Below are 27121 nucleotides of genomic sequence, written 5' to 3' on the forward strand. Positions count from 1 at the left end.
TCTAATAAATGGTATGAAGTAGTAATTCGTGGTTTTGTTTTGCATTTCCCTGATGATTAGTGATGTAGAGCATCTTTTCATATGCCTGTTGGCCATCTCTCTTTCTTCTTTATAAAAATGTCTGCTTGGGTCCTCTGCCCATTTTTTTAATCAGGTTATTTGTCCTTTTGGTGTTGAGTCATATGACTTCTTTATATATTTTGGATGTTAAAACCTTATTGGATGTATCATTTACAAATATAGTCTCCCATACTGTAGGTTGCCTTTTTGTTCTGTAGATAGTGTCCTTTGCTCTATAGAACAGTTTTAGTTTGTTGTGGTCCTACTTGTTCATGTTTCATTTTGTTTCCCTTGCCTGAGATGTGTCCAGTAAAGAATTGCTCATGCTTATGTTCAGGAGATTTTTGCTTATGTTTTCTTTTAACATTTTTATGGTTCATGTATTACATTTAAGTCTTTAATCCATTTTGAGTTTACTTTTCTGTATGGAGTTAGACAGTAATCCAAATTCATTTTCTTGCATGTAGCTGTCCAGTTTTGCCAACACCAGTTATTGAAGAGACTGTGTTTTCCCCATTGTATATTCATGGCTTCTTTATTGCATATCACGTGTAGGTTTTTAATCTGAGCTGTCCATTCTGTTCCACTGATCTGTGTGTCTGTTCTTGTGCCAGTTCCATACTGTTTTGATTACTATAGCTTTGTAGTACAACTTGAAGTTGGGGAGTATAATACTCCCAGCTTTGTTCTTCTTTCTCAGGATGCTTTAGCTATGTTTTGTCTTTTGTGGTTCCATATGCATTTTAGGATTATTTGCTGTAGTTCACTGAAAAATGCCATTGGTGTTTTGATAGGGATTGCATTGAATCTGTAAATTGTTTTGGGCAAGATGGCTATTTAACACTATTAATTCTTCCTATCCATGAGCATGGGATGTATTTCCATTTATTGGTGTCTTTTTTAATTTCTCTCCTGAGTGTCCTGTAGTTTTCAGGGTATAGGTCTTTCAACTCCTTGATTAGGTTTATTCCTAGGTATTTTATTCTTTTAGGTGTAACTGTAAATAGAGTTGTTTTCCTGATTTCTCTTTCTGCTAGTTAATTGTTAGCATATAGGAACAGAACAGATTTCTGTGTATTGATTTTGTATCCTGCAACTTTGGTGAATCCAGTTACTAGTTCTAATAGTTTTTTGGTGGAGTCTTTAGGGTTTTCTAAATATATAGGCATCTGCAAATACTGACAGTTTTACTTCTTCCTTACACATTTGGATGTTTTTTATTTTTATTTTGCCATGGCTAAGATCTCCAGTACCATGTTGAATAAAAGTGGTGAGAGAGGACATGCTTGTCCTGTCCCTGATCTTAGAGGAAAAGCTTTCAGCTTTTCACCATTGAGTATGATGTTAGATGTGTGTTTCTTGTATATGGACTTTATTATGTTTAGGTAAATTCCCTGTATAATAATTTTGTTGAGAGTTTTTATCATGAATGGATGTTGAATTTTTCAAATGCTTTTATAGCATCTACTGAGGTGATTGTGTGGTTTTCATCCTTCTTTTTGTTAATGTAGTGTATGATGTTCATTGATTTATAAATAGTGTATGATCCTCGCATCCCTTGAATAAATCCTACTTGGTTGTTGTGGATCATCCTTTTGATATATTTTTGAATTCGGTTTGCTAATGTTTTGTCAAGGATTTTTGCATCTGTGTTCAGGGATATTGCACTATAATTTCCTTTTTCTGTAATGTCTTTTCTGGTTTTGGTATTGGAATGATGCTGGCCTCATAGAGTGAGTTTGGAAGTAGTGTAGTCCCTTATCTTCTACCTTTTGGAACAGTTCACAAAGATTTGGTATCGACACTATTTTAAATATATGCTAAAATCCAGCTGTGAAGCCATCTGGCATAGGGTTTTGTTTCTTGGGAGTTTTTTAAATTACAAGTTAAATTTCTTTACTGGTAATTGTTCTGTTTAGATTTTCTGTTCTTCCTTGGTCAATCTTGGAAGGTTGCATTTTTCTAGGAATTTTTCCATTTCTTCTAGCTTTCTTTGAATTTATTGGCATACATTTTTTTCATGAAATTTTCTAAATAATTCTTTGAATTTCTATGGTATCTGTTGTGATTATTCCTTTTTCATTTCTTACTTTGTTTATATTTGGATGCTCTTTTTTTTTAATAAGTCTGCCTAGGTGTTTGTCATTTTGTTTATTTTCTCAAAGACCCAGCTTGTGTTTTCATTGATTTTTTTTATTGGTTTATTCTTCTCTATTTTATTTATTTCTTCCGTGATCTTTATGTATTATGTTCCTCCTTTTAGCTTTGGGTTTCATTTGTTCTTTTTTTTCTAGTTTCTTTAATTGTGAGTTCATTTGGGATTGTTCTTGTTTCTTGAGGAAAGTCTGTATTGCTATGTACTTTCCTCTTAGAACAGCTTTTGCAGTGTCCCATGTATTTGAACTGTTATATTTTTGCTTCTATTTGTGTCCTTGTATTGCTTGATTTGTTTTAATTTGGTCACTGATCCATTGGTTTTTAGAAGCCTGTTGTTTAGCCCCCATGTGTTTGCAGGCTTTTTAATTTTTCTTTGTATAATTTATTTCTAGTTTCATTGTGTTCTGAGAAGCTGCTTGATACAGTTTCAGTCTTTTTTAATTTATTGAGGCTGTTTTTGTGGCCCAGTATGTGATCTATTCTGGAGAATGTTCCATGTACACTTGATAAAAATGTGTATCCTGTTGCTTTGGGTGGACTCTCCTGTAGATGTCTGTTCAGTCCATTTGATCTAATGTATTGTTCAGTACCTCTGTTCCCTGATTTATTTTCTGTCTTGTTGATCTATGATGTGAATGGTGTGTTCAATTCTGCTTCAATGAATATGCTGCAATCTATTTCTCCCATTAATTCTATTTTTTTACATATTTATATGCTCCTGTGTTAGATACATAGATATTTATAGTGCTTACATCTTTTTGGACTGACCTCTTTATCATTATGTAATGTCCCTTCTTTGTCTCTTGTTGCTTTCTTTGCTTTGAAATCTATTTTGTCTGATGTAAGTACTGATATTGCTGCTTTTTCCTCATTATTATTTGTATGAAATATCTTTTCCATCTCTTTTAGTCTGTGTATATCTTTGGGTCTGAAATGTGTGTCTGTGTGTGTCATCCTTCTTTTAAATAGTTTCTTGAAATAATTCCAAACTTATGCAGAAATCCTGTATCCCCTTCATCAACATTTTACATTTGTTCCATCTCCCTTCTTGCCTCCCCTGTGTATACATTTATCACATTTGTTATTATTAGCTTTTTCTGAACTATGGGAATCAGTTGGACACATACTATTCTGTGCTTATGTGCAGACAGGATGCAAGACAAGAGCATAATCACCCTTGAACTCTCCAAGTCAGGAAATCAGCATTAATATAACTCTAGTATTCCTTCACTTATTCAATGCAGATTGCACCAGCAGTTCCATTAGTGTTCTCTGGTTCAGGATCCAGTCCAGGATCATAGATTGCATTTAGCTCCCATATACCTTCAGTTTCCTTCAATAAGAATAGTTCCTTAGACTTTTTCTAACTTTCCTGATCTTTACATTCTTTCAGAGAGTACAAGCTTTTCATTGTTAAGAATGACCTTCATCCTGGGTCTTTCTCATGATCAGACACCTGTCATACATATGTTACAGAAATATTACAGAAATGATGCTTTGTTCTTTCTGCATAGGAAGCACAGTGTTAACCCATAACTAACTGGTGATACTAATCTTGTTCTCCCATTGAAGTTATTGTCTGCCAGGTTTCTCCACTTTAGATAATAATGTTTTTCTCTTTCATAATAAGTATTTTGTGAAGTGATATCCTGATGAAATTCAATAACATATATCTTTTGCAGATCTCCATTCCAATCTCAGCATCTGTTGAAAACTTCCACCTGAATCATCAGCCACTAATGATAATACCAAATATATATTCTATTTCCCTAATTCCTTCTCTATTAATTAGTTGGCCTTCTATAAAAAATAGTTTTTCTTATTTCTTCCCTATTTATTTATTCATTATTCATTTGTTTATATTATTATGGAGTTCTACTGGGTTTGTATTTTATTTGATGGGTTATAATCTTTCATTTATTCTGATAGTTAAATTATGCCACATTTGGCCAGTAGGCATCCTTTCAACTAATTCATATCTCCATTTATTATGTTTCTATCATTTTTGAATACTTTCTTATTTTTTGGCATAAGGTATTCTATGTTACTTTCTCTGTTTCAACTCTGGACTCAATTATTTCTCCTAAGGAACCTGGTTCTTTTTAGTGGAGGATGGCTTAGAAGTTCAGCTTGGTGTGCTCATTGTTACTGGGATAGGAAATAGATATACACAAATATATGTATATACATATATCTACACCATACATACACAAGCATTTATATCTGTTTCTGTACTTATATTTAGAAATCATGAGTTCACATCAGTACCTCCAATTCTAGTCCACACTGTTGATTTTTCGTTTTCCACTTTTTATAAACCCCTTTGTTATATAGTGAGAGAACTAGCTTCCATTATCCTCGGATTATTTACTTACTTGTTTAATTCCTTCTCTGACTCTACCAGCTGCCTTCAAGGCCCACTGCTATATGAAAATTTTCAAACTGAGAATGGCCATCACTTGTTCTAGTAGGGAGTGGGGATTGTATGGGAAATTTGTTTTGTAACAGCTTTACTGAGATATATTTCATGCACCATGCCGTTACTTCATATATAGTATATAACTGAGTGATGTGTAACTATCACAATAAATTATAGAACATTTTTTATCAACCCCAAAAATAAACTTCATGCCATTTATTTAGCAGGCACCTTCCTTTCCCTCAAATCTACCCTTCCACCTCCTGCCCCACATATGTAGGCATCCATTATTCTACTTTTATCTCTATAGATTTGCCTATTCTGGACTGAGAAATTAGATTGTATGGTCACTGAAGTTTCTTCCAAACCAGCAATTTATAAAGTTTCTAATTCAGTAATTTTTAACAGTCTTTTGGTATCATGAAATTATTTGAGAATGTAATGAAAGCTTAGTTCTACTTTTTAGGAAATGCATATTATATACAAATTTGTATCAAAAGTTTTAGGTGGTTCATGGACATTAAGTGTTCCATATTCCCGAATAACAAACCACCCAAAACTTAGTATCTTAGTGCCATTGATTTATCTCATGGTTCTGTGGGTTCAGTTGGGTTAGCTGGGCAGTTCTCACTTGGGTTCTCTCATGCATTTATGGTTAGATGCAAGCGTCTGGGGCTGGAATCATTTGAAAGCTCAAATGGGCTGAAGGTCAAGGTTACTTCTTTACTTAAATATTTAACATCCAGCTAGAGTGGCTGGAACAATTGGAGGCTGGCCAAGCATCTCTTTTCCTCCACATGGCCTTTCCATGTGGTTAGTGTAGGTTTCCTTGCAGCATTTCAGTCTTGGGGTAGTCAGCCTTCATATATGGTGACTGCATTTTCCTACAGTGAGGTCCCAAAAGGCCTAGGTGGAACCTGCACATCTTCTTAGGACTTAACCTTTGAAGTTCCAGAACGTCGTTTCTGCTGTATTTAGTTAGTTAATCAAGTCACGAAGGCCAGGAGAGATTCAAGGACAAGGGAGTAAGACTGTGCCTTTTGATAAAGTGCAACATTTGTGCAAAGGAAGGGAGAGTTATGGCAGCAATGTTTAGATGATCTTTACCACTCTAAAGTTTAGAAACCATGACTGATTATCACACTGTTGAATTAAAAGATGATCTTTACCACTCTAAAGTTTAGAAACCATGACTGATTATCACACTGTTGAATTCAATATAGCTGTATTACTTCAGAATTTTAAAGTTCATTTTACATTGTTATATTAATTATTCATTATTATGCCCTGCCTTTTTATCCACCAAGTAGCTTATTTCATCTGAAGTCCAGGTGCAATGGAAAACCTGTTTGTGTTTTGTAATTTTGACTGCCATACTCTTAGGCATATTTATTTTGCTATTATCTGAGCAAAATCTAGAGAAATGTTACACTGTTTTTCATCAGTCTGTATTCCTCAGCAGTGAAAAGCAAAAGGAGTAATAAAGTATATTTTCAGGTCAAATTTTATTTTTAATTATTTATGCTTTATGTAAGTCACTTTAACTCAACATGGAGTTAGCAGTCATTGTTCATGATGTTGTCTCCTGAATTTTGCAGGTGACTCAAGAGTAAAAAAATCCAAAGTAACACCAGAGAACAAAATTCATCACAAATTAGGTAAGGTCATTTCTCTCTTTTAATATTTTCATATTTTAAAACCTCTGTTTCTAAATATAACAATTTTTCTCAAGCATGGGGGAAATACTTGGATTAATTGGCAGGTAAGTTAAAACTATGTATTGAGTTTTCATAAATTTCATGGTAAATCAGTATAGGCCTCTGAGTTTATTGTCCATTTATAAGTTCTGAAGCCCTCTTTTGCGCATAGTAGGGAGCATACTCTCACCAAAATGGTAGAGAATTCTGTAAAATATAACTGCTGGGAACCCCATACACAAAAGTAAACTCGAAATGGATTAAAGACTTGATTATAAGTCATGAAACCATAAAACTCTTAGAAGACATCATAGGCAAACATCTCCTGAATATAAGCATGAGCAACTTCTTCCTGAATGCATCTCCTTGAGCAAGGGAAACAAAAGCAAAAATGAACTCATGGGACTACATCAAACTAAAAAGTTTCTGTATGGCAAAGGACATCATCAACAGAACAAAAAAGGCATCCTACAATATGGGAGAATGTATTTGTAAATGACATATCCGACAAGGGGTTAACATCCAAAATATATAAAGAACTCGCATGCCTCAACACCCAAAAAGCAAATAACCCGATTAACAAGTGGGCAGAGGATATGAAGAGATGGTTCTCCAAAGAAAGAGGAAATTCAGATGGCAAACAGAAACATGAAAAGATGCTCCGCATCGAAAAGACTAAGAAGAACAAATGCTGGCAACGATGCGGAGAAAGGGGAACCCTCCTACACTGCTAGTGGGAATGTAAGCTAGTTCAACCATTGTGGAAAGCAATATGGAGGTTCCTCAAAAAAGTAAAAATAGAAATATCATTTGACCTGGGAATCCCACTCTTTGGAATTTACCCAAAGAATACAACTTCTCAGATTCAAAAAGACATATGCACCCCTATGTTTATTGCAGCACTTTTTACAGTAGCCAAGATATGGAAGCAACCTAAGAGTCCATCAGTAGATGAGTGGATAAAGATGTGTATACCACAATGGAATACTATTCGGCCATAAGAAAGAAACAAATCCTACCATTTGCAACAACATGAATGGAGCTGGAGGACATTATGCTCCTTGAAATAAGCCAGGTGGAGAAAGACAAATGCCAAATGATTTCCCTTATTTGTGGAGTATAACAATGAAACAAAACTGAAGGAAAAAAATAGCAGCAGACTCCAAGAATGAATTAGTGGTTACCAAAGGGGAGGGGTGTGGGAGAGTAGGTGAGGAGGGAATTGAGGGGTATTATATTTAGTACACATGGTGTGGGAGATCACGGGGAGAACAGTGTAGCACAGAGAAGGCACATAGTGGATCTGTGGCATCTTACTACACTTATGGACAGTTGACTACATTGGGGTATGGGGGGAGACTTGATAATATGGGTAAATGTAGTAACCACATTGTTTTTTCATGTGAAACCTTAATAAGAGTGTATATCAATCACACCTTAATAAATATATATATATATATATATATATATATATATATAAAACTGCTAGGTAGATGGCATCCCTCACAACTTCTACCATTCTTATCCAGTTCACTCCTAAACAAAGCAGTGCCTAGGATAGGTAAGTAGGCAGAGCCGGAACTGGGGAACCCATGGAGAGGCCCATTTTAGGATTAAAATTTCATGGTTCCTGAGAAGTTGTTTGGCAGTTAAAATTCCTTTGTGGGATTGGTATGGCTTTTTATATTTCTCCCTATACTTGAGGCTGTGAGTATTTCTACTTTTGTACAAGAAGAGAGCCATTAGGAGTGAAGCTTTCTCTAACTGCTTGAACCCAAAACTTACATATCAGTTATTACTTTTGTAGGCCCATGTGAAGAGAGACTGCTATACTTCTCAGTGCTTAGTGCTTATTTTAGAGTGGAATGATGACTAGAGTCAGGCATAGGCAAAGAGAAATAAAAATGTCTTTCAACAGGGGCTCCAGCAACCAGAGAGAAGAATATCAAGAATCATGCCTAACACCAATAGGTTCTACTTTCTGGTGAGCTAGAACTTTTGTAGTAGATAGATAGCAATCTTAACAAAAAAGGGAATGTAAGAACTTTCATAGATTCAATATGGTAGTAAAAAATCATAACTATTTAGTTTAAAAAGTTAGTAGATGAAATGGAAGTAAAGGTAGTCACTTTTGAGAGCTGAATTAATCGCTGGTATTGATGTGGAAGAAGTTCTTTAGAGCAGAAATATAAAAAGATGTAAACCATGAGGTAAAAAGATATGCACTAGAACTAGCATGAAGACAGCAGACAAAACATATAAATAACAAAAAAAGAGCCAGATGGAGGAGAGAAAACAAAAAAAAGTAGTTAATACTTCCCGGATTCCTTGACTCTGCAGTTTGAATAAGTTTACTAACTGGTAATCGGAATTACTGAAAAGATAAATAACTCTAGATATAAGGGAATAAAATTCCTAAGTTTCAGTGATAGAGTAAAGCTTCCAGATAGAAAGAAAAAGTTACATACAAAGGGGAAAAAATGACTAATACTCCCATCTGTGTAATGCTGAAGGAATAAAATAACTTCTATAGCCTACTTTCAGAAATGTCTGACAATCCAATTATCTTATTCCTAGCCAAGATACCTTACTTTATTATGAATGAATTTATTTTGCAGATAATGCAACATTGATTTTAGTACCCTCCATGTAAAATAATTTTGTGATGTATTCTAACCAAGTATCATATAAACCAGAACTGAATCCAAAGAGAGGAAATAGTGGTGAGGAATGATTCTTTCAATACATGTGTTTAAATTTAAATATGTATTTGTTTTCTATTGTGTGCCAAATCACCACAAATTTAGTATCTTAGACAATACATATTTATTTACTTTTATTAAGGTATCATTGATATATAATCTTATGAAGGTTTCACAATAGCAACATTGTGGTTACAACATTCACCCGTGTTATCAAATCGCCCTGCTGCCCAACACCCCATTACAGTCACTGTGCATCAACGTAGTAAGATGCTATAGAGTCACTGCTTGTCTTCTCCATGCTGTACTGCCTTCCCTGTGACCCACCTACATTATGTGTGCTAATTCATAGTGCCCCTTAATCGTCATCTACCTTTTTCCCCATGCAATCTTACAAACCTTTCTCTTTTGTAACTGCTAGTCCCTTCTTTGAGTCTGTGAGTTGCCTGCTGTTGTGTCCCTTCAGTGTTCATTTGTTGTTATACTCCACAAATGAGTGAAATTATTTGGTACTTGTCTTTCTCCGCCAGCTTATTTTACTGACCATAATACCCACTAGCTCCATCCATGTTGTTGCAAATGGTAGGATTTGTTTTCTTCTTATGGCTGAAATATTCCATTATGTATATGTACCACCTCTTTATTCATGCATCTACTGATGCACAGTTAGGTTGCATCCATATTTTGGCAATTGTAAATGGTGCTGCAATAAACAAGGGGTGCATATGTCTTTTTGAATCAGGAATCTTGTTTTCTTTGGGTAAATTCCTATGAGTGGAATTACTGGGTCAGATAGTATTTCTATGTTTAGATTTTTGAGGAACCTCCATATTGCTTTCCACAATGGTTGAACTAGCTTACATTCCCACCACAGTGTAGAGGCTTCCCCTTTCTCCACATCCTCACCAGCATTTGTTGTTCCTTGTCTTTTGGATGTTGGCTGTCCTGACTGGTGTGAGGTGATACTTCATTGTGGTTTTAATTTCCCTGATAATTAGCGATGTGGAGCATCTTTTCATGTGCCTATTGACCATCTGAATTTCTTCCTTGGAGAAGTGTCTGTTCATATCCTCCACTCATTTTTTAATCTGGTTATTTATTTTTGGGGTGTTGAGGCATGTGAGCTCTATATATTTTTGAAGTTATCTACTTATCGGATAGGTCATTTACAAATATATTCTCTCATACTGTAGGATGCCTTTTGTTCTGCTGATGATGTCCTTTGCTGTACAGAAGCTTTTTAGTTTAATGTAGTCCCATTTGTTCATTTATGCTTTTGTTTCCCTTGCCCAAAGAGATCTGTTCAGGAGAAAGTTGCTCATGTTTATATATCCAAGAGATTTTTGCTTATGCTTTCTTCTAAGAGTTTTATGGTGTCATGACTTATACTCAGGTCTTTGATCCATTTCGAGTTTACTTTTATATATGGAGTTAGACAATAATCCAGTTTCATTCTCTTGTATGTAGCTGTCCACTTTGGCCAACACGAGTTGTTGAAGAGGCTTTCATTTCCCCATTTTATATGTATGAATCCCTTATTATACATTAATTGGCCGTATAAGCCTGGGTTTATACCAGGTGTCACTAATCTGTTCTTGTGCCAGTACCAAATTATTTTGATTACTGTGGCTTGGTAGTAGAGCTTGAAGTTAGGGAGCATAATCCCTCCAGCTTTATTCTTCCTTCTCAGGATTGCTTTGGCTATTCGGGGTCTTTAATGGTTCCATATGAAATTTAGAACTATTTGTTCTAGTTCGTTGAAGAATGCTGTTGGTATTTTGATAGGGATTGCATTGAATCTGTATATTGCTTTAGGCAGGATGGCCATTTTGACAATATTAATTCTTCCTATCCATAAGCACAAGATGTATTTCCATTTATTGATGTTTTATTTAATTTCTCTCCTGAGAGTCTTGTAGTTTTCAGGTTGTAGGTCTTTCACCTCATTGGTTAGGTTTATTACTAGGTATTCTATTCTTTTCAATGCAATTGTAAATGGAATTGATTTCCTGATTTCTCTTTCTGCTAGTTTGTTGTTAGTATATAGGAATGTAGCAGATTTCTGTGTATTAATTTTGTATCCTGCAACTTTGCTGAATTCAGTAGGATTCTTTAGGATTTTTAACGTACAATATCATGTCATCTGTAAACAATGACAGTTAAACTTCCTCACCAGTCTGGATGCCTTCTATCTCTTTGTATTGTCAGATTGCTGTGGCTAGAATCTCCAGTACTCTGTTGAATAAAAGTGGGAAGAGTGGGCATCCATATCTTGTGCCCAGTCTTAGAGGAAAAGCTTTCAGCTTTTTGCAGTTAAGTATGATGTTGGCTGTGGGTTTGTTGTATATGGCCTTTATTATGTTCAGGTACTTGCCCTCTATACCCATTTTGTTGAGTTTTTATCATGAATGGACGTTAAATTTTGTTGAATGCTTTTTCAGCATCTATGGAGATGAGCACGTGGTTTATGTCCTTTTTGTTGATGTGGTTGTATGATGTTGATGGATTTTTTAATGTTGTACAATCCTTCCATCCCTGGAATAAGTCCCACTAGGTCATGATGAATGATCTTTTTAATGTATTTTTGATTCGGTTTGCTAATATTTTATTGAGAGTTTTTGCATCTATGTTCATCAGGGATATTGGTTTATAATTTTGTATTTTTGTAGTCTTTGCCTGGTTTTGGTATTAAAGTGATGCTGGCCTCATACAATGAGTTTGGAAGTAATCCCTCCTCTTCTACTTTTTGGAAAACTTTAAGGAGGATGGGTATTAGGTCGTCTCCAAACGTTTGATAAAATTCAGTGTTTCACCTGGTCCAGAAGTTTTATTCTTAGGGAGTTTTTTATTACCAGTTCAATTTCATTGATGGTAGTTGGTTTGTCAGATTTTCTGTTTCTTTCTGGGTGGAAGGTTGTATTTTCCTAGAAAGTGATCAATTTCTTCCAGATTACCCAATTTGTTAGCATGTAATTATTCATAATATTCTCTAATAACTCTCTGTATTTCTGTGGTGTCCATAGTATTTTTCCTTTCTTGTTTCTGATTCTGTTTTTGTGTGTACATTCTCTTTTTTTCCTGATAAGTCTGGGTAGGTGTTTGTCTATTTTGTTTATATTCTCAAAGAACCAGCTCCTGGTTTCATTGAATCTTTCTGTTGTTTTATTCTTCTCAATTTTATTTATTTGTGCTCCAATATTTACTATGTTCCTCCTTCTACTGACTTTTGGCTTCATTTGTTCTTCTTTTTCCAGTTTCATTAATTATGATTTTATATTGTTCTTTTTTGACATTAGCCTGTATTGCAATAAACTTAATTTTTAGAACTTCATTCGCTGCAACCCAGAGGTTTTGGGGTGTTGAGTTGTTTTAATTTCTCTCTATATATTGCTTGATATCTGTTTTTATTTGATTATTGATCCATTGATTATTTAGGAGCTTGTTGTTAAGCCTCCATGTGTTTGTGGGATTTTTTATTTTCTTAGCACAATCTATTTCTAGTTTCATACCTTTGTGGTCTAGGAAACTGGTTGGCACAATTTCCATCCTTCTGAATCTACTGAGGCTCTTTTTGTGGCCTGATATGTGATCTCTTCTGGAAAATGTTCCATGTGCACTCGAGAAGAATGTGTATCCTGCTGCTTTTGGGTGGAATGTTTTGTAAATATCTATTAGGTCTATCTGTTCTAATGTGTTGTCCAGTGCCTCTGTCTTCTTACTTATTTTCTCTCTGGTTGATTGTCCTTTAGAGTGAGTGGTGTGTTGAAGTCTCTTAAAATGAGTGCACTGCCTTTCTATTTCCCCCTTAAATTCTGTTAGTATTTGTTTCATATATGTAGGTGCTCCTGTGTTAGGTGCATAGATATTTATAATGGTTATATCCTCTTGTTGGACTGACCCCTTTATCAGTATGTAATGTCCTCCTTTGCCTTTTGTCACTGTGTTTTGTTTGATACAAGTAATGCAATTCCTGCCTTTTTCTCCCTATTATTTGCATGAAATACTGCTTTCCATCCCTTCACTTTTAGTCCGTGTATGTCTTTGGGTTTGAAGTGAGTCTCTTGTAGGCAGTATATAAATGGGTCTTGTTTTTTTGATCCATTTTTTACCTCTATGTTTTTTGTTTGGTGCATTCAGTCCATTTACACTTAGGGTGGTTACCAATAAGATACGTACTTATTGCCATTGTAGGTTTTAGATTTGTTGTTACCAAAGTTTCAAGGGCAGCTTCCTTACAAATAGTCTGTCTTAACTCACTTATTATGCTATTTTGAGCACTGTCTAAAGGTTCTTTTTTTCATCTTCTCCCCCTCCTCTACTCTTTTTATCTTACTTGTCATATTCTGTATTCTCTGTTTATCCTTTGCCTGACTTTGTGAGTAGTTTATTTAATTTTGGATTTGCTTAGTAATTAATTGGTCTACTTCCTTTACTGTTGTTTTATTTTATCTGATGACTGCTGTTTAGTCTAAGGAGCACTTGCATCTAGAGCAGACTCTTTAATATACACTGTGGAGACTGGTTATGGGAGGTGAATTCCTTCAACATGTGTTTATCTGTAAATTGTTTTAATCCCTTCCTCAAATCTAAAGGATAATCTTGCTATGTAAAGTATTCTTGGTGGGAGGCCCTTCTGTTTCATTGCATTAAATATATCATGCCACTCCCTTCTGGCCTGTTAAGGTTTCTGCTGAGAAGTCTCATGATAGCTGATGGGCTTTCCTTTTTTAAGTGGTCTTTTCTCTCTCTCTCTGGCTGCTTTCAATACTCTCCTTGCCCTTGACCTTTGCCATTTTAATTATTATATGTCTTGGTATTGTCTTCCTAGGGTCCCTTGTATTTGGAGAGCTCTGCACTTCCATGGCCTGATTGACTATTTCCTTCCCCAGATTGGGGAAGTTTTTAGCCATTATTTCCTCAGAGAGACTTTCCATCCATGTTTCTCTCTCTCCTTCTTCTGGGGCTCCTATAATGCAAATATTGTTCCATTTGGATTGGTTGCATGGTTCTCTTACTACTCTTTCATTCCTAGAGATTCTTTTCTCTCTCTGTGCCTCAGCTTCTTTGTATTCCTGTTCTCTAATTTCTATTTCATTTACTATCTCCTCTACCTCATCTAATCTACTTTTAAATTCCTCCACTGTATGTTTCATTTCAAATACCATATTTTTCATAGTTTCTATGTCTTTTTTGAAGTCCTCCTGAGATCTTGAATATTTTTCTGTAGCTCTGTGAGCATGTTTATGATTTTCATTTTGAAATCTTTATCAAGAAGATTGTTGATTTCTGTTCACGAGCCTTCTGTCTCGTGTTTTTGGGGTCTTTTTTTTGTGTAAAATTTGTTTGCTGTTTTTCATTTGGAATAATTACTATGGAATAATAGCTTTGTGTATGCCACACCGTCTAGTGCCCAGAAGCTCTACTACACTCTAACTGCCCAACACCTGTAGCGATGGCAGGGTCACAGGCATGTGGTGCCACTGCCCTCTGTGAGGAAATGCTCTTTCCTCATTATATACAAATATATAGATGTATGTATGTATAACAATTGTGCTATAACCATAGAAGTGATTTTTGATGCAAATTAAGTCACAGGGTCCACATTGCTGATTACCTTAGGTATATCTACTATTTAATGGCAATGCGATTAGGGATTTTTAAGTGCTAAGTAAGGATTTTTGTAATACCTGATCATGTAGATTACCTTTAAAAACCTGCTATGGTGGGAACAAATATGGGGGCAGAAGAGTAGTCTAAAGGTTTTAGTTTTACTGAATGAGAAAAGGAGATGATAGCGTATTTTAGTCAGGGATTTTATTTTTGATTAAATCCTGAATAACAAGGAATTTGATTTTTGAGTGTCAGAATGTGAAGATAACTAATATTAGTGTGAAAAACAGCAAAACTTTGAAATGACCAAGGGAGTGGTGGGGAGAAAAGGTCATTTGATCAAACCAGTAAAAATGAGGAGAAAGAAGAACTACTAATGTAAGAATAACTATTAAATATAAAGTAAGATGGAAAGAATAAAAGGAATCATGTTACTTGTTAAACTAACAGTGAATGTATTGAATTTCCATATTAGGGTAAAAACGGTCAATTTGGCTAGCAATATAAATCAACTAATATGTTTATAAGAAACACTTAAGTTTTGAAATGAAAGGTTGTTAAAGAATTAGGTAGGCCAATGTAAACCAAAAGAAAATAGGGCAGTTTTCACATTAGGCTGTGTGGAACTTAAGGTTAAAATTAAAGTGCTGAATAGGATAAAGAAGTACATACAATGATAAAATGAAAAATTTATGAAGAATATAGAATCATAAACACTGTGCCAAACAACCGTGCCACTGAAATTAGTATTATGAAATATGAAAAAAACTGAGGAAAAGCAAGAAGATTTTCATTTAAACAATACAGTTAGACTGGGAGATTCTAGTAAACCACTTTCAGAATAGACAGCTTTTGTAAATAAATAAATCCGAATATAGAAATTTGATTATATAGCCAAAAATACTCAACTTAGTTTTTATAATTTTACATTGTTTAGATTAAATGGGTGGCTGTGTGTGTACACACACAAACATATTCTTTCATAACAACCCCCAATTTACAAGTTTGTTATATATATATATATAGCATTGAGATGGTTTTTAATTTTGTTTTGTTTTCCATTTCTATTATAAATAGTACTACCATGTTTTCCATTTCTATTATAATTTGTACTACCAAATAGTACTATTATAAATAGTACTACCATGAATGTTTTTGTACCTATACCTATAGTTTTCCCCATCTTTGTGAAGATTTTGTAAAGTCATTGTCCAGAAATGAAATCTCTAAATCAAGTTATTAGAAATATTATCAATTGTCTTCAATCAGTTTATATTTCTACCTATAGTATATGAGAGTTTCTGTCTTTAACATCATTAACCATGGGTATTAACCAAGTTTTTAAATCTTTGCCAACCTAGTAACCTGTTTTTTCATTGGCATTTTTTAAATTATTAGCACAAATATATCATAAATTTTTGTTTTCCTACTGTTTTGTCTAGAAGCATTACTGTTCTAGAAGGTAATATCAATCTTTACACTGCAGATTATCATGCAAGTAATTGTCTAACATCTTTTTACAGTATTGCCCTCCAACACACCAAATGTTCGCAGAACCAAGAGAATAAGGTTGAAACCTTTGGAATACTGGCGAGGGGAGCGAATAGATTATCAAGGAAGGCCATCAGGTAAATTCCAACTTACATTTTAATGTCTGACAATAAAAAATAGTAACTAGGATTGCTACAGTTTGTTTTTATATATATTATGTGCCATGCCCTGTCCTACATATTTATACACATTACCTCATTTAATCTTCATCCCCTCAAAATTAGAAGAATAGATTAAGATATAGATTTGTCTAATTACTATCCAGTTGCTGATTTTTTTTCCCACTTTGGTAGCAATTTGAGGTGATTATGCAGCTTTATAAAATATTATTTTTATACTATTGAACGAGATTTGTAAGTTTATAAAATGAAGCATTAGATCCAAACATGAGAAAATTTTAACTGGCAAAGATTATGTATTCTCCATTATTCCCATCCCATTTTCTTTTTGTATTTTTCTTTTGTAATGGTACAGGGTGGGCTGGAAAGTATAATGTTATCTTAAAGTTACTTCTTTCCTTTTATAACTAATCTGAGTTAAAGGACTCAGTACTGTATGTGGATTACTATAAGTAGTTCATTGCTGGCCTTTGGCTTCTTTTGTTTTTTTAAACTGCCCCTGATGACTGGATTTCAAGCAACAGAATTAAGTCAATCATGTTTTACCAGTGCTTCTAGATTTAGGATAATAGAGACATAATGAATAAAATTGGTTAATATTTGTGTTATTTGAATTACTATCTGTAGAATGTAGTAATAATAATGTATTCTTTGGTACTTGAAAAGGAAATGTGCTGTATTAATTTAATCGGTTTTATTTCAAGATTTCACTGCCCAAGGTATGATATTTTACCTTTTTTGTTATTTAATTTCAGGAGGATTTGTGATTGGTGGAATACTGTCCCCAGACACAGTATCATCTAAAAGAAAGGCAAAAGAAAACATGGGAAAAGTCAACAAAGTTGTTCATAGGAAAAGGATCTGTCTTGATAATGATCAAAGAAGTATGAGCTTTTTCTTAAAAATAACTTTTAGATTTTATTTAAACTAACTGTTTTGAAAAGTAGCTCTTTGTAAATTTACCTCTAAAAACTTCAGATTTGGTATTTTAGGGTATATTCACTATTTATGTCCAAATTTTTCCAAATTTTGAAAGTAAACTTACTCTTTAAATTAAAAATAATAGCATAATATTCACTCATCTGTAGAGTATAACAACAAAGCAAAAACTGAAGGAACAAAACAGCAGCAGACACAGAGAACCCAAGAATGGACTAACAGTTACCAAAGGGAAAGGGACTGGGGAGGATGAGTGGGAAGGGAGGCATAAGGGGATTAAGGGGCATTATGATTACCACACATAATGTAGTGGGGGCACGGAGAAGGAAGTATAGCACAGAGAAGACAAGTAGTGACTCTAGCATCTTACTGTGCTGGTGGACAGTGACTATAATGGGGTATGTGGTGGGGACTTGATAATGGGAATCTACTAGCCACAGTCTTGCTCATGTGATTGTATATCAATAATACCTTAATAAAACAATAATAGCATAATATAAAACACTTTCTTAGAAGTAAATTGCTATGTCATGTGAAGCTTACCTTTCCCATGTCCAAACTATGGTTAAATACACAATTTAATGAAATTTTTTCTAGAATGTATTGCATACTTCTAGCTATCTTAGAAAATATGCAAAAACATTGTTTAACTTGATCATGAAAAAAGTTCAAGAGTTGTTTTAATAGGCTTGTAGAAAACAAATAGTTTAGGATATTTGTTTCTATATTAAATCATTGTGATTTTAGAATTTTTGTTTACCAAGGTGGTTATTTATAAATAGGAAAAGATTGTTATGCCTCTGGCAGTTTTCCTCTATAACTTGTCTATAGCTGTATTTCTTACTAGATTATTTTTTAATTGAAAAGAATTTGAAGTAAGTAGTTTATATTTCAATGACATATCTTTTGCAGAGAATAAATTAGTGGTAAATCTGAATGTACCTCTAGGAGATCCTTTGAAGCCAACGAGGGTAAAGGACCCAGACACAAGAGAGATTATTCTCATGGGTAAGATCAGGGATGATATTGAAAATGTTTAATTTAACAACTAGTAAGGACAAACTGCTGGTTGATGACTGGCCTCTCTACTTTTCCTTTCTCTCCCCAACTCTTTCAGAGCCAAAGTCCAGTAGAGGATCTAATTTCAATAAGCAGCCTATGTGAGGACTACTGTCTGGGAGCACTGATGGCAAACAACCTCCAGGGACATATAGCACAATGCTTTTGTCCTTTGGGATACAGGTGCTACCATCATTAGTGTTGTCTCCCCCATTGAGGTCCAGACCTTTTTTGACCAAGAAGATGCATGGGGACAGGGATTGTTTATGGGGAATTGTTGTATGTTAGCTAGCAGACTTCAGGATATACTTTTACTGTGAGACCAGGCAGGGAGTGTGGGCAGGATTTAGATAGCCTTCTGGGCTATCGGATGCCAATTATAGTACTTGGGACATAAGACCTTTAGGGAGATGACTAGAGAATGTATCAAACAGCCAAACAAATGTCAGGCTTAACCTTAAGGCCATCACAGAGTCATAGAAGCCGCCTGCTGCATTTACTAGGCAAATGTTTTATCAACTGTTAAAACTATCAGTGAGTACTGAGGACTATTTATCCTAAATCAGATGACAAATAGGTTAAATCAGGAAGCAGTAATGATAGTCCCACTTAAAACTTTGGCTGTGAAACAGGTTCCATTTGACATCATAAATAGCAAAGTTATTTCTGTATTCAGATTGTTTATTTGGCAGCAAGTAGAAATACAGAGAACTGAATATAATGTCTTAGCTACAAACATTGCTATACTGTACCAGGTTACAAAAGTTGTCTTATCAGGAATTCAATTTTTTGTCTGTTCTTAAGTCTACACATTTTCTGTATCCTGTAGTCTGTGGGGTTAACTAACATTACCAAATATTGAGGACACATCCAGAAGCTGATGATAAAAGAATGTGTTAATTATAAATATTTAAATGTTTGTAAATAAAAGGGAAATTCAAAAGTAACATAGTAATTTGGGAGCAATAGTTAGAATTCTGGTTACTTAGAGCCTGGTAAATAAAAATGTTGTTTAATAAACAGTCAAGTACAAAAGAATCAGTTGGCTTGATGATGGTACCTTTGTATGTTAAACTTTTTACAGGTGGGAAAATCTTGTGTTTTTGCCAGTTTGTTTTCTGTCTGAGCTATAATAGAAATATTAATAGTGCCATTATTGTTAACCGCTAAGATTTACCTGTGCTTACTTTGTGGTAGGTAGTGTTTTAAGTACTTTACACACATTAACTCATTTGATACTCACAACAGCAATGGAGATGAACTATTACTATCCTATTTCATAGAAAAGGAAATGGAAGCATAGAGAGGATGAGTCACTTGCCTAAGGTCACACAGTTTTAAGACAGAGACAGTTTTTGACCTGTGGCAGTCTACCTTCAGAGTCATTGATCTTAGTCACTTCTGTCTTTCTAAGGCAGGTTTATATCTGTAAATAACTCTATTGTATATGCATGTGTGTATATATATTACACACATATCATTTATATTGTTTTATATTCATTTTAATATTTTTCCCTTAGATCTTATAAGGCCACGAGATACATATCAATTTTTTGTTGAGCATGGTGATTTGAAAGTATATAAAACACTGGATACACCCTTTTTTTCTACTGGAAAATTGGTATTAGGACCACATCAAGAAAAAGGAAAGCAGCATGTTGGCCTAGATACATTGGTGAGTGTATTTTTCTTTATATTTATGTTTTGCTATTTGGTATAACTCTGATTTACTGGATTTGATGAGGCATTAAAATTGCAATTTCCTTAGAAATGTTATCTTACTACTATATAGCACAGGTAATTTTTTGTTGTAACTGTTCAGAGTCAGTTAACAAATGGTTAGTTAAAAGTACCTGTTCTGTGCAAAGCAGTGTAACTTTGAGATTCAGCTTAAAGAATGATCTTTACTTAGAATCTTAGAATATGGGTTTGCAAACAAATCATTAGAATTTCAGAGCTGGAGGGGATTATTGAGATTAAGTCTAAATTTCATTTCTCTGTAGTTTAGTAATAAATAGGTTAAAAGCCTTCTTCACAATTATGTAACAATTAGCAGTGGTTTAGGATGCTAGTTTGTTTTAATAAATACTAAATAATATTTTACTGTATATAGCAGTATTACTGGCTCTTAAAGTTATGAGATTCAAGGTAAGTCAGTTTCTCCCTCCCTTGGTCCCTCTCTTGCACTCTTGCTGCCTCATGCTGTGTGTGTTTGTGCTCATATGGGGTGTTTGTCATGGAGACACACCCCCTGCAACGTTGGTTTGATAATATGTGTGTGTGTATGCATATTTCTGTATTTTGAAACTGAAAATAACAGAATTTGAAAATCACCAGATTTTAAGAAAATTTAATATTATGCCAGCATTTAAAAAATATTATATCTAAGGCACATTTATCATTAAGTAACTTTCAGGAACCTATGAAATCCTAGGTTACTGGAATATCAAATTCAAGACAAAACTTTCAAGTGACAAAATTGAAATAAGCTCACAAAAACAAAAAGCATTCATATTAACAAAGAAAGGTAAAGTTGAGGCAAGCAAAGGAAAAGGTACACATGAAAGTCAAAGTGTAATTTATTACTACATTAGTATAAATATAATCTGGATTTAAAATATTTTAAAATATTTTTTAATCCAATCTTGAAATGTTAGAGATCTCCAGGTGTTATTAAACAAGTAAAGTAAGAAACTTAACTAACTAAAGTAATAGATAATCCCTGTGTAATCATTAAGGAACAGTTAAAAATTAAGGTAAATATTATGAAATGTCACCATTAAACTAATAGCAGTTACCATTAAACTGTAATGCTTTTATTATACAAAAGGAAATTTGAATAGTAAATATTAGAAAGTGTTTAACCTGGTGAATCAAAGGAATCCACATTAAAAACAAAGGATGTTTTTAAATTACTGAGTTAGTAGAAATTATTGGAAAACTATTTGTACCCTTTTTATGACTAAATTCAGAGTTAAGGAACATAATTTGGAAGTTAGGGAAGCTGAACATATGTATTTATTTATTATAGCATTGATAGTACTTGCAAAAATTAGAAACCACTGAAATGTGCTGCCTGAAGAAAATGGTTATATTTTGACTTAGTAGTGAGATAAGCCATTACATGACATAAGCAGTTAAATAGCACTTACATGTTCTAGGTACTATACTCAGCATTTTTCTATTATTTTAAGCATATTATTTTGAAGAATAACCATATAAGTAGACCTTTAGGATAAACATTTAAGGAAACTACAAGACAGAAAATTTTATTTTTTGACTAGAATATAAAAACTAAAATTGAAGGAACTGTAGAAAAAGAACAAGGTGATTTGTAGTTGATTTTTATTCTAAATATTGCTTCTAACTTTTTATAATGAAAATCAGATGAAGTATTTTTTAAATAACAAGGGGAGTATTTTTTTTTATAAACATCTGCTTATGAGAAACAAACAAAAGGGAGAAGATGGAAAACCAGCAAAGTCCATAAACTCTTCCCTTCAAACTCAGTGTTATAAAATCTGTGTAAGAATAGTAGTACTGGCAGTTGTAGATTTGTTAAAATCAGACCACAGAAGAATTAACTGACTATGGGAGTTGGTTGTGGAGATTTCCCAGAGAACAACAAGGCAGGAAATGCAAAATATAAAAGTGAAGTGATGTGAAGAGCAGGAAAAACAGGAGAAGAGGGGAAAAAAAAAACCAAACTAGCAAGTGGTGGCAGTATTTGAAAAGTTACTCAATAAACAATCCAGAACTAAAAAAAAAAAAAACCAGCAACAAAAAAAGTGGCACCAACATTAAAGGAAGCAGAGTTCCTCAGAGAAATACCTGAATTCAGTCTTGGGGTTAAGCTTGGAATATTTTTATCAGACCTGATAACAACCTATCAAAGACCATTAGGATTGGGTCACAGAGATCCAACTTGAAGATGCTCTAATGGGACAAAGATGTGAAAACTTAAGTTATCAATAAGAATAACCAGTAGATCAACCACATTATCTAAATCCATGAATTTGTAAGACTATACAAAAAGGAAAACTAATTCATTACTGTTGGAGAATTCTAGGAAGCGAATTATACTACAACAAATATGGTAAATAAAAGGAAATGAACATTTATTCTGCCTTTCTCATATAAACTGTATTATTAAGTAAACAAATAATCGATATGGGGAAGTTAGTCATTGTTAAAAATATCCCAGTTAATAAATGAATAAGTAATGTTAGAATGATATATTACTAATTTTGTAGCTCCTGATAAACTATTGGAACTAGGCATTGAACATTGGTGTCTCAACATGTAAAAAGAACTATACAATTTGCCTCCTGATGGAAGAATACAACACTCAAGCAGTCTTGCCTCCCCAACCTTATTAAAAAAAAAACAAAACAAAGCAAAACAAAGAAACACTTGAATTTGATCAAGTCTCTAGATCTAATTCCCAGTTTGCAATAAATAAAGAACTGTGGACTTTCAAATGATTCCTTGGGGTTGTAATCAGCAAAATCCAGCTGTGGAAAATTTTTACAGCAAATTTTGCTGCTTAGTTTCTTTAATAAATAGGCTGCAAGTGATAAAACAAGAGAACCAGGTAGGAACCTATTCAGGGATTTTCAACCGTGGCACTACTGACATTTTGGAATGGATAATTCTTTGTTATAGGGTGGCTATCTGTGCATTGAAAGATAGAGTCATCCCTGAGTTTTACCCACTAGATTCCAGTAGTATCCATCCCTCTAGTCATGAGAATAAGTGTCCCAGACTTGCCATTTGTCCCCTGAGGGACAAAATCACCCCCAAATTGAGAACCACTATAGACTGAATGATTTAAGAAATATGTAAGCAGTCAGTCACAGTGTGGCTCTTATTCTTAAGTAAACCCTTAAAAATATGACATTTAAGAGACAATTGGAAATTTGAATACTGACTGGGTATTTGATATTAAATGTTCATTTATTTTTAGATGTGGTAATACAGTTGTGGTCATGTTTTTGAAAAGCACCTTGATCTTTCTATGCACACTGAAATATTTACAGATGATTTATGAGCATTTGTTGCAAAATAATATGGAATGGGGGAAGTAGAGCGACTCTGAATAGGGCAGATGGTTAATAGATATTAATGGGAGTTTCTCATTGTATCTTTGTGTATTTTAAAAGTTTTCATAGTACAATGTTTGCAAAAAAATGGGAAGAGGTGTGCTTAGAAAGCCAAACTGAGTAGATAAGGAAAAAACACTTAGAAATATATGCTTGATTTTCTGTGTAGTATGTGTGTTACTATTTTTGTCAACTGAGGCAAATATTTTGGGGGATGTAATAAATTTTTTTTGTTTTATTAAATTATAAATTACCTTTAGAATCACTGCCAGAGCTTTTTTCCCATTTAAGGAGTTAGTGTATTATACAGGTTAAGAATATGAGTTCTGGAATCAAAGTGCTTGAGTTCAAATCCCAGTTATGGCATTTACATTGTGACCTTGGAAAGTCACACCCCTCTGTACCTTCTTTTCATCTGTGAAAAAGCTATTAAGAATAGTACCTGCTCAACTGGTAGGTACATACATTAAATGAATAAAAATAAAATACTCAGGACACACAGAGCAAGTGGTAAGTGCTAACTGCTATTGTTTTTTGGTGTTTTAGGCCCATTTTATAAGATGGTAAGAAAGGAAAAGGAAGGAGGAGAGGGAAGAGGAATAATTCTCTGAGGCAAAATATTTCTGATGGCTGAATCTCGAAATTTGTATCTCAAAGTTTAGAGACCTTACATTTTCTATTTAGTTGCTCAAAAAACATTATTGCCAAAGTGCTAGTTATATACAAAATGTAAAATTTTCTGTGTTGGAATATGTAAGCTTGTGTGACTGAGAGATACATCCTTTTGCTTTCTTAATGTTGATGCTTATTTAGATGAATGATTTTTTTTGTTTTGTTTTTTCTTCTTGTTCTCTCTTTGACTAAACAGTCAGATTAACTTACATGCCATGTTCCAAGCATGTAACTTTTAAAGAAGTATACATATGGCCTAGTTTTTTTTCTAGTAAAGCTAAGTGATATTCTTTACAGTGGTTCTGAGTTTTCATAAGCTGGTAAATAAAAGGAAGAATGAAAGAAATTTCTTTCTTTATTAAGTTTCCTATTGCTATTTTAACAAATTGCCACACACTTAGTGATTTAAGACAACATCCATTTATTATCTTACAGTTATGTAGGTTAGAAGTCTGGTGGGTTGGCTTTAAATATTCTGTTTAGAGTATCACAAGGCTAGAATCATGATTTTGGGAGCTTGGTATTCCTCTGGAGGCTCCTAGGATGAATCTGCTTTCGAGTTCGTTCAGGTTGTTGGAAGAATTCAGTTCCATGTGGCTGTAGGACTGTTTCCTTGCTGGCTATTGGCCAGTGTGGTATTCTTAGCTTCTAGAAATAGCCCACATTCCTTGACCAACGGCCTGTTATCTTCAGTGCCAGCAATAAGCACAAGTCCTTCATATGCTTAGAATTTCTTTGTCTTTGCTTCATTTCTCCTTTGCTTCCAGTAGATAAATACTCCACTTTTAAGGGCTCATGTGATTAGATTGGACCCACCTATATAACCTAGGAAATCTCCCCATCTCAAGGTCCCTTTTGCTATGTAACAGTAAGGTCTGGAGATTAGAGCGTGACCATGTTTGGAGGATCGTCATTCTGCCTACTACATCAAGTTTCTTTGGGGTGTAGTTGTTGTCGTGGTTCAATTTGAAATGAGATTTTAATTTTTAATTCTACAGGTTTTTTATGTTGACTTTGGTGACCTTTTATGTACCTTACATGAAACATCATATATAATAACAACTGGGGATTCATTCTATATTCCTTCAGGTAAGAATAATCAAAGAAATTTCTTCTCACATAGTTAAATATTTACATAGTTACTCATGAGTACAAAGAGAATAGAAGCCACAGTGATTGAAATGAAGTGTGATATGACTAATGCCAAAGAAGTTGTGTACATAATTTCCTTTAATTTTATCATTAGGTAAGTATAACAGTGTACTGATATATGAAAATTGGCCAAGAGTTGTTTATTCCTGAATATGAGAATATTTTAGTTTGAAGATATGTTTTACTCAAGGTAGAAGGAAAATTATTCACCCTGTGTCATCTCTAAGACATGTAGTTGAACAGTTTTTAGTAGGTTATTTCAAAAATACAGAATAGTGTGCTTCATCAGCTGTTGAAGAGCACAAATCTTCAAAAATAGGAATTTTAAATTGTTCATTCATTAATGCAGTCAATAAATGTGACTGAGAATCTACTAAGCATTCCTCTAAGAGTGTGGGATACATAAATGAACAAAACAGGCAAAAATCTGTGCTCTCATGGAGTTTACTTTCTAATGGAAGGAGACAATAATCAGTAGTTATGTTTAGACAGTCCTTTGTATGTACCAGTGCTGTTGTAAACACTATATTTATTAACTCAATATGTGTCAATTTCTAATATGTAGAGGTCACATTATGGTGCTTAAGGCTGTAAATCTGCCTTCTGTATGGCTTTCCACCTGTTTTTCACTTTTGCTGTTATTTATTGCCTAATTAATTTTAAGAGTAGCATTTGCCTTGTTTTAACTTTGAGATTTTATTTTACCTGACATTTTGCCTCTTATACTTGCCCTATATGCATTTGTCTGGTTTAGAGGAATCCAGAGCAATTCCAAAGACCTACTAACTATTTGGGTTAGAGAAATTTCTGCACTTCTGTCTGATTAATCTTTGCATTCATTATAGGAGTGAGGTGAAATTTACATTCCTTAAAGCCTTATCTGGATCACAGGTGTGGTTAGCTTAGATTTTTTAATTCATGGAGTTAAGTAAGAGTTACTTTGGGTTAGGTGAATTTCTTTTTTATTTTTTTATTTGGTATCATGTGCTGTAACTTTCTTAATGATGGCTAAACATTTAATCGAAAGGAAGTTATTCCTGTGGAAATAATTTTTTTTTCTTATCACTTTACTTCCAGGTAATTATTACAACATCAAAAATCTCCTGAATGAGGAAAGTGTTCTTCTTTTTACTCAGATAAAAAGATGAAAGATGAAGCAAAGTTTAAATATTCATGTGTGTGTGTGTGTGTGTCTACATATATATACATATGTGTATATATATATACACACATATATAACAGTTTGTGCAGTTGAGACACTTATCTTCATAATTATTTGTGATGTTTTAAAATAAAAATTTTATTCAGTTTTTGTGTACTTGTATATGATAAACATTTCAATCTCCTGAATCTTCTAATTTTTCCACAAATATACACCTAGCCTGGAGTGATGTCCATATTCATAGTGTTTTAATAACATGAAAAGAATACCAAAATCACTGCTCCCACAGTGAAATATAGGATATTTCTTTGTCAAAAGAGATCTGATTAATATGTCCATTCATTTAAAAGTCTTTTCCAAATGGTAGTTTTAAGCCACTGATCAAAATAGTGCAGTAGTGGAGGACTGTGGTAAATGATGCATTTTTATTATTTTACTAGGAATGTTTTAACAAAAATAGTACAAACTGGGTGGCTTAAAAGAACCAAAATTTGTTGCTTCACAGTTCTGGAGGAAGAAGTCCGAATTCAAAGTTTGGCAGGGCCATGCTCCCTCTGAAACCTGTAGGGGTTTCACATTAATACTTATGCTTAGAACCTATATTTCTATTAAAGTCAGTATGGAAGATTACAAAATAACTCAGGCTTCTTAATGTTATCAGATGTACTAAAAATATGTAAAAAACTAAAGAGACTTAGAGGAGAAAATAAATTTCAGAAA

General features: G+C 33.8%; 1 protein-coding gene across 4 annotated transcripts in view; it reads left to right on the forward strand.

Moving 5' to 3' along the window:
- Positions 1-26549, forward strand: part of CENPC (centromere protein C) — a 123949-nt gene extending 97400 nt beyond the window's left edge. For 2 of the 4 annotated variants that reach the window (XM_073237521.1, XM_037026614.2), the window contains 7 exons: positions 6235-6294; positions 16169-16273; positions 17071-17199; positions 18167-18262; positions 19834-19988; positions 25086-25176; positions 26317-26549. In XM_073237521.1, coding sequence (XP_073093622.1) covers positions 6235-6294; positions 16169-16273; positions 17071-17199; positions 18167-18262; positions 19834-19988; positions 25086-25176; positions 26317-26387 — 707 coding nt within the window. In that variant the 3' untranslated portion in view covers positions 26388-26549. Of the gene's footprint in view, positions 1-6234; positions 6295-16168; positions 16274-17070; positions 17200-18166; positions 18263-18371; positions 18497-19833; positions 19989-25085; positions 25177-26316 lie in introns of those variants that run through there. The other 2 variants (XR_005063524.2, XM_037026616.2) reach the window with 2 other exon arrangements.
- Positions 26550-27121: the final 572 nt, after the last annotated feature.

This window comes from Manis javanica, chromosome 5 (assembly GCF_040802235.1).
Source record: "Manis javanica isolate MJ-LG chromosome 5, MJ_LKY, whole genome shotgun sequence".
NCBI lineage: Eukaryota > Metazoa > Chordata > Mammalia > Pholidota > Manidae > Manis > Manis javanica.